Source organism: Sapajus apella, unplaced genomic scaffold (assembly GCF_009761245.1).
Source record: "Sapajus apella isolate SASKATOON/1434 unplaced genomic scaffold, GSC_monkey_1.0 scaffold119, whole genome shotgun sequence".
Classification (NCBI taxonomy): domain Eukaryota; kingdom Metazoa; phylum Chordata; class Mammalia; order Primates; family Cebidae; genus Sapajus; species Sapajus apella.
This window is the reverse complement of record NW_022437059.1, coordinates 3,677,420-3,685,705: the sequence shown is the minus strand read 5'-3', so window position 1 is coordinate 3,685,705 and position 8,286 is coordinate 3,677,420. Positions and strand designations below refer to the sequence as shown.

At 41.9% G+C, this 8,286-nt stretch overlaps 1 protein-coding gene across 1 annotated transcript; it reads left to right on the top strand.

Annotated features, from left to right (window-relative positions):
- Positions 1 to 4,099: 4,099 nt before the first annotated feature.
- PIGM (phosphatidylinositol glycan anchor biosynthesis class M) lies at positions 4,100 to 5,804 on the top strand. The gene is made up of 2 exons (XM_032260837.1): positions 4,100 to 5,660; positions 5,720 to 5,804. The coding sequence occupies exon 1, from the start codon at positions 4,369 to 4,371 to the stop codon at positions 5,638 to 5,640; it is 1,272 nt and encodes a 423-aa protein (XP_032116728.1). The 5' UTR covers positions 4,100 to 4,368; the 3' UTR covers positions 5,641 to 5,660; positions 5,720 to 5,804.
- Positions 5,805 to 8,286: the final 2,482 nt, after the last annotated feature.

The following is an 8,286-nucleotide window of genomic DNA, read 5'->3' as shown; positions in this document are numbered from 1 at the left end:
CAAGTGTAATGCGAATGGGATTCATGTCAAGTGTTTGGTCATGAGCATAGCCCAGCACCTCACATAGGGCCTGACATGTATGATGCTCGATAAACTAGCATGAGGGAAAGAAAGAAAGGAGAGAAAGAACTGGCCTGAAGTATGCAGTGGAGCATGTATGTCTTGTGAACTAACTATAAAAGACTTATATAACAGGCATGATATAGTTACTGTTAAAAAATAGAACAGACAATAAACATCACCACCTTTTGAGGAGAGAGAGACTATTTCACTTGTTAAAGTCTAGGAAGAGTTTACAGAGGAGTTGAGGCTCGAGTTCAACATTGAAAAACCAAATAGCATTTAAGTCAAGAGAAACAGCACTCTTTGTAGGAAGTACGGCATGAACAAAGTATCATGGGAAGAAAGCATAAGACATATTTTGGGAACAGTAAACCTAAAACAGAAGGCTTTATAGGCGAATAGGTTAGAAAGGTAAGTTAAAGCCAGAAAATGGTGGGACTGAATGTCAGGCAAAAGAGTTCATTATTTTTTTCTTTAGGCAGTTGTGAACCACTGAAGATGTTTGATGGAGGAAAGAATCTAAGTAGAATACTATTAATTAATATCAATTTGGCATTAGAATTGAGACAGAAGACATTAAATCAGTTAAGAGATTTTTAAAGCTTGAGGGAAAGGCAATTGCCACAGATCCTAGTATAGTATAGGTGTTTGCCACGTATTAGTTGAGTTGTTGAAGGTCTGGACTAAGGTTCAGGATGCCGGGCATGGAAAGAATTAGAAACAGATTCCAAAGAAATGACAAAGCAAGACATATGAACAAAATCTAGTGAAAAAGAAAGTGATTAAAGTAGTCAAGATTCTAGCAGGAGACAGATGGTATACTCAAAAGGCCAATGGACATGTTTTAATTAAGGAATTGTTTGCAAAGGTATGAGCAAGTTTAATACATCAGCAAGATATGGTGATGTACCCAGGCACTCACAAAGTAGGAAGCCTTTACCAGCCTTAAACCTGGGGACAGTTACTGGAACCACAAGACTAGCACCCAAAGGAGGGAGTTATAGCTTCAACAGGAGCCATGGCTTTAGGTGAGGAACTAGACACTGCCAAAGATCTGCCAGTGCCTCCCACTGGTCTATTCTAATGGGAAGCCAGAGAACAAGGGAGACTGAGTGATGCTACCCATAGAGTTTAACCTCTTGAACACAGAACAGGGCAAAAAAGACGAATAGTGGATACAGAAGGGTAATGAGAGTGTATGCAGCATAGTGAACAAAGGACAAGGTTCCTGCTAGGGAATCTAGGGTTGAGCCACCCATGTTTGTGCTTTCCCTAGTCATTGGCTCTAAAAGGATGGAAATCTAGGAGAAGATAGTGAAAGGGGGAATTAGGAAGGATTGTAAGTAATAGTCCAAGAGGTAATGAACAGTTAAGCACTTGAAAACATGTAGCCCTTTCTGAAGGAGATGAAAAGATACAATCTGTAAACCCAATGCAAAAAGTTCAATATGGGGTCCTTAGACCCTGTGATGTTTCTCTTCCACCCAGAAATAGTAACTAAAGTTGGGCCTTTCTGTCCAATTTGTTTTACAGACTATACTCTATTCTTCCTTCCCACAACTACTATCTGTAGTGGTGCGATCTCGGCTCACTGCAACCTCCACCTCCCAGGTTCAAGTGCTTCTCCTTCCTGCCTCAGCCTCCTGAGTAGCTGGGATTACAGGCGTGCACCACCATACCTAGCTATATATATATATTTTTGTATGTTTAGTAGAGATAGGGTTTCACCATGTTGGCCAGGATGGTCTTGATCTCCTGATCTCTTGATCTGCCCACCTTGGCCTCCCAAAGTGCAGTTTTTTTTTTTTTTTGACTAGTTGTTTCCTTATCTGCCTAAATTTGGTGCCTCCCATCTCTTTACTAGGACAGCCATGTAGGTATAGATTGACTGAGGTCTTTCTGCCATACTACTGAAACCAGTCCAGCCACAAGTACCCTTATTTAGTTAATCCTCAGACATCTACCTCCCATATTTTCTATCTTAGGGAACTAAGCCTCACTTACTTATTATTTGCAGAAGAAAAGAATAAATCAGAGATAGAAAGAGTCACAGTGATAGAGAACATCCAAAATATCCAGACGAGAGATCAATAAGAGAAAACACAGGAAAATTAGAATTTATGATCAACGTTTTATTAGCAAGTCAGCCACATAATGATTAAGATATTCTAGGTCAGACAGACTGGGTTTTGAGTTCTGGCTCTGCCACTGGTTAGCTATGTGACTTAGGAAAATTACTTAATCTTCATAAACCTTGGTTTTCTTCATTTGTAAAGGTGGGAATGTCTACCTTACATGAAAAGTATTTGGCATAATGCCTGGTACATTGCAAATGAGTCCTCAACAAATCCAGCTATTATAAATCATCATCATCATCATCATTATTATGATATGAATAGGGATGTGCTGCCACTACATATATGGCTAACATACTGCAAAAAATGGTTAGAATTATCAGTGTAAGGCACATAATTATACCAAGGCATATAAAAGGACACAGAGATATCATAACATGAATATGGAATGTATAAGATGAATGCAGCTCATCTCCAAAGGATAAATGTGAAATGTAGGATGGATGAGTAGCAGGTAGTCCTGGAAGCTGCATGTTCAGACTGGATAAAGTCACCTCCTTTTCTTATTCTAGTCTAGAGGACTTCCACTAGGAAGAAGGCTCATTCTGTAAAATCAAATTGATCAGTACTTACTAAACATTTACCATGTGCCTAAGACTACAATAAATTACAAATAATGGAAAAAAATTAAGGATGATACAATTTCTACCCCCAAGAACCCTACAACCTCACTGTGAGGGTTAGGAACACAATCTAAAATAAAGTGTGAAATTCTACAGTGCAGACTATATAAGTGCCCTAGGTAACCACGGAAAGGGAAGAGTTAATGGGTTACAGTCCTTGGTGAGAAATTCATGGAAGTGGGTAGGGCTGGAGTGAGGTGGGGGAAGCAGGAGACCTTGACATACATAAAGGATATTTAAAAGGGAAAATAACTGGGAGTTGGTAGTAATCCAAAGATGCCACTCTAGAAATATTCTGGTAGGAAGAACCTCTAAAATCAACTCGACTTTTGCTGAATCGCTACTAGTACTGTGTTAGTTATTAAGGCACTGAAAAGAACAAGATAATCTCTGATATCGAGGAACTCAAACTAGGACAGTGAAACAAACAAAAACAGTTATTACAAAGCAGTGTGACAAATGCTGTAACAAAGGAATGACCAGGGAGTTTTGGAGCACTGGGGGGACTTTTAGTAGCACGGCAGGGTCTTCTGTGTGAGTGATTTTCTGGAGCTTAGATCCCATCCACCCCAGTCCACCTATCCCCGGACAGGGGAGAGGATTGGCATCTAAATCATTCATTCTGCGTGATTCGGAAGCGAGTGGCAGCTGGGAGCTAACACTTGCACTGAGGCCAGAAGGGTTGAGGAGGTGTTTGCCAGAGTGACTGGGGAGGGGAAAGCAACTTTGGCAGAAGAAATGCCAACCACAAAGGTACTGAGGCAAAAGGGCCTGACGTAGTTTAGGAATTTTGTGACGCTCTCCTTCTTTCCCATCACCTTCATTTAGGGTTGCCGGATAACATACAAGCTGTCCACTTAAATCTGAATCTCTGATTACCAACCAGTAATTTTAAAATATAAGTACGCCTCCAATATTGCACGGGACATGCACACTCAGCCCCCTTTAACTCACCCTATCCTGTCCTGGGGCCCACAACCCCCAGGTGAATACCGGCGAGCTGGTGGAGTACAGCATGAGAAGGCTCATCTTCCTTTCACTCGTACTTTTCTCACTCGCGGGTCTCCAGCCCGGGACTGAGGGATGCAGCGCGCAGGCCGCAGCTGGCTCCGCGTCGGGGGGTTTTCCTCTGCGGACCGGAATAGGGCGCGGGAAGAGGGTGAGGGGCAAGGGGTTTTCTCGTACAAAGAAAACTCACTCCGCTCCATAAAATTCTCAAGCCGGTGCCGGATTTCCTGGCAAGCGGATGTCTCCCCGCCTAGGGACCGGAACTCCCGCCTCCGCCGGAAGAAGAAGCGGAAAAGAGACCGCCCTCCCAGAGGAAGGCAAGTCTTTGGCTGGAGAGACTGAGCAGCCCGCGCGGGGCTGGCGACCAGTAGCAGTACGGGGGCGGGGCTTCATGCCGGAAGTGATCGTTCTCATTTGTTTCGGTGGGCAGTGCAGCAGGTGGGATATGCAGCGACCACCTGCGGAAGGAACGGAAGGGAAGGTTAGAGGTACTAAGGCGGTTTGGAGCTGCAGCTGAGCAGCTGTCGCACAGTCAGATCATGGGCTTGACCAAGCATTGGGGCGAATGGTTCCTGAACCTGAGGGTGGCCCCCGCCGGCGTGTTTGGTGTGGCATTTCTAGCCAGAGTCGCCCTGGTTTTCTATGGGGTCTTCCAGGACCGGACCCTGCACGTGAGGTATACGGATATCGACTATCAGGTGTTCACCGACGCCGCGCGCTTCGTCACGGAGGGGCGCTCGCCTTACCTGAGAGCCACTTACCGTTACACCCCGCTGCTGGGTTGGCTCCTGACTCCCAACATCTACCTCAGCGAGCTCTTTGGAAAGTTTCTCTTCATCAGCTGCGACCTCCTCACCGCTTTCCTCTTGTACCGCCTGCTGCTGCTGAGGGGACTGGGGCGCCGCCAGGCTTGTGGCTACTGTGCCTTTTGGCTTCTTAACCCCCTGCCTATGGCAGTATCCAGCCGAGGTAATGCAGACTCGATTGTCGCCTGCCTGGTCCTGATGGTGCTATACTTAATAAAGAAAAGACTCGTCGCGTGTGCAGCTGTATTCTATGGTTTCGCGGTGCATATGAAGATATATCCGGTGACTTATATCCTTCCTATAACCCTTCACCTGCTTCCAGGTCGCGACCATGACGAAAGTCTCCGTCAATCCCGGTGTTCTTTCCAGGCTCGTTTGTACGAGCTCCTGAAGAGGCTGTGTAATCGGGCTGTGCTGTTGTTTGTAGCAGTTGCTGGACTCACGTTTTTTGCCCTGAGCTTTGGTTTTTACTATGAGTACGGCTGGGAATTTTTGGAGCACACTTACTTTTATCACCTGACTAGGCGGGATATCCGTCACAACTTTTCTCCGTACTTCTACATGCTGTATTTGACTGCAGAGAGCAAGTGGAGTTTTTCCCTGGGAATTGCAGCGTTCCTGCCACAGTTCATCTTGCTTTCAGCTGTGTCTTTCGCCTATTACAGAGACCTCGTCTTTTGTTGTTTTCTTCATACGTCCATTTTTGTGACTTTTAACAAAGTCTGCACCTCCCAGTACTTTCTTTGGTACCTCTGCTTACTGCCCCTTGTGATGCCACTAATAAGAATGCCTTGGAAAAGAGCTGTAGTTCTCCTAATGTTATGGTTTATAGGGCAGGCCTTATGGCTGGCTCCTGCCTATGTTCTTGAGTTTCAAGGAAAGAACACCTTTCTGTTTATTTGGTTAGCTGGTTTGCTCTTCCTTCTTATCAACTGTTCCATCCTGATTCAAATTATTTCCCATTACAGAGAAGAACCCCTGACAGAGAGAATTAAATACGACTAGTGTTATGTTCCAGACTTTATGCTAGTGTCTGTTACATTCTAATTGTCGTGTATGGACCAGAAGAGAGCTTTGGGACATTTTTTTCTGAACATTCTAAGAACTCTAGTGAAAGTTCCCCTGTTCCAACAGAAGTTAAAACCAATGGTTGCCTATATATAAAAGGGACACAATAATTGAGGTCCAGCTGGGCACAGTGGCTCACGCCTGTAATCCCAGCACTTTGGGAGGCCAAGGTGGGTGGATCACCTGAGGTCAAGAGTTCGAGACCAGCCTGACCAATATGGTAAAACTCAGTCTCTGCTAAAAATATAAAAATTAGCTGGACGTGGTGGTGTGCGCCTGTAGTCCCAGCTAGTGGGGAGGCTGAGACAAGAGAATGGCTTGAACCCGCGTGGTGGAGGTTACAGTGAGCTGAGATCACGCCACTGCATTCCAGCCTGGGCGACAAGAGCAAGACTCTGTCTCAAAAAATAAAATAAAAATAATAATTGAGATCCACCTTCTAGGAAATCTTAGGACTCGTTTATTCGGGATTTGGTGGGAATAAAGTTTACATATTAGAAAATGGAAAGGCTGTTGAAACAGATACTAAAAGATTCTTAAAATAGAGGAATATAGTTAGAGACATCAGGTTTAAGCCAGTATTTGTTCCTGTTTTACTATGTTTCTGTCTTAAGCTGTGTCTTAACTTTTAAACCCCATTTTTTTTTTTCTAAAGCTTTCCTCACAGCTGTGAAAATCCAAAAAGTATTCTTAGGCTGGGTATGGTGGCCCATGCCTGTAATCCCAGCACTTTGGGAGGCTGAGGTGGGAAGACCACTTAAGTCCAGGAGTTCCAGACTCATCTGGGGCAAGATAGTAAGACCTAGTCTCCACAAAAAATAAAAAAAATTAGCCAGGCGTGGTGGTATGCCCCTGTAGTCCCAGCTGCATGGGAGGCTGAGGTGGGAGAATCGCTTGAGCCCAGAGCAAGACCCTGTCTCAAAAAAATTAAAAAAATAGAAAGGATAACTTTTTAGGTATAAAAGTATTAAATAATACTAAGGTGCTTAGTATTATTTTAGAGAGTTTTTAATGTCTATATTAAATGTGGGGGCTTAGAAGATAAATCATCCAAAGAATTTAAATTGTAATCATGTTTCAGGTATTTGTTTTATTACTTAGTTTTTCAACACTTAGTCCCAGTGGTATTAGACTGCCATTTGGTTTCATACAAAAAGGATTAAATTTAAATTCATTCATGTTTAGACTTGGAGTTGTTACATTTTTAAAACTATCATCTTGCCTTTAATGTTTGAGGTCATTAAACACACAAACTATTAGTACATTTCAGTATCTTCTTACCCCTTTGTTCTTAAGTTTTTGATTGCTAAAGCAAGATTTTTTTCTTGAAGAATTTAAGTCAATCAAGTGTTATCTATGTTGTAAAAATGAATAATAGTAGATTTTAGGTGATAAAGCAACTTGTTAGTAAGACATTTCCTAGCTTAAATAAATAAATAATTCCATGATAGAAATTGGAGACCTGTGAGGGCAACTCCTGAAAAGCATAGGAAGCATCCCAAAGAGCCATTGGTTTTCTAGACCAGGAAATTTAGAGGGAGATTGTGGAAATGAGGCTTGGCTGGGCAGATTGGTCTCCCTTATCACTGTAATATTTCTAGGGGAAAAATGCTTTCTGAGTTGTTCAAACAAGCGTTCATATATATATATATATATTTAAATTAAACAGCTTGTCTAGGCTTGAGAGTCCCTAACACTACAGTAGCAGTATATGAATATGATTTTGTGATTGTGTTTTTTAAAAGATAAGTAATTTAACAAACTGTTCTTTGGCAGTCAAAAATCCCACAAAAAGACAAAAAGAGTTCTACAGTAGTATATTTCATGTCAGTTCAGGCCTAAAAAAGCCTTTGCAAATAAGATGTCTATAGGCTGGTCACAATTAACAGTGTTATTATTGGCAGCACTTCTTGAATGGATACGTTTTGGGACCTTTCATTAGAAAGAGGGAAAGAATAGGATAGTTTTGTATGGGCTTCTCTTTGGGGTAAAAATAGCAGAGTCAGCTCCTGAGAACAATGACCTTCCTTATAACATCTAGTCTCATACCTCATATTAGGACTTGTCTTGAGGACCCTTTATAATTTGTGCTTGTTTACTAAAGGCCTTCCAGCCATGGCATTCTTGGCTTTTTTTTTTTTTCCTATTTTAAGAATTAAAAAAAAAAAAAAAATTATAGAGCCAGCAGTGGAGGAGGCAGGAAACAGAAATAGAATTTTATCATTCCAATATAATTGTCCTCTTTTTTCATATTTCTGACTTTGTTTTATAATTATATTTACTTACTAATTTTTTTTAACATTCTTTATTGTGGCTTACTCTTCATACTTAGACTTGAAATTGCTGAATATCACGTGTGTGTTCACATTATAAATGCATCATTCTTCCACTGTTAGACGTTTAGATTGCTTCCAGTTTTTAATATTCTAAATAAGATTTTCAACATTTTCTGTGTTTTAGCTCATTCTCTTAGGACATTCTTAGAAGTTAGAAACATTTCTACTGGGATCTTTGGAGGGAACTTCAAACTTTAGATCCTGTCCTGCAAGAAATTCTTTACCAAAGAAAGGCAGGTGTTTTTTA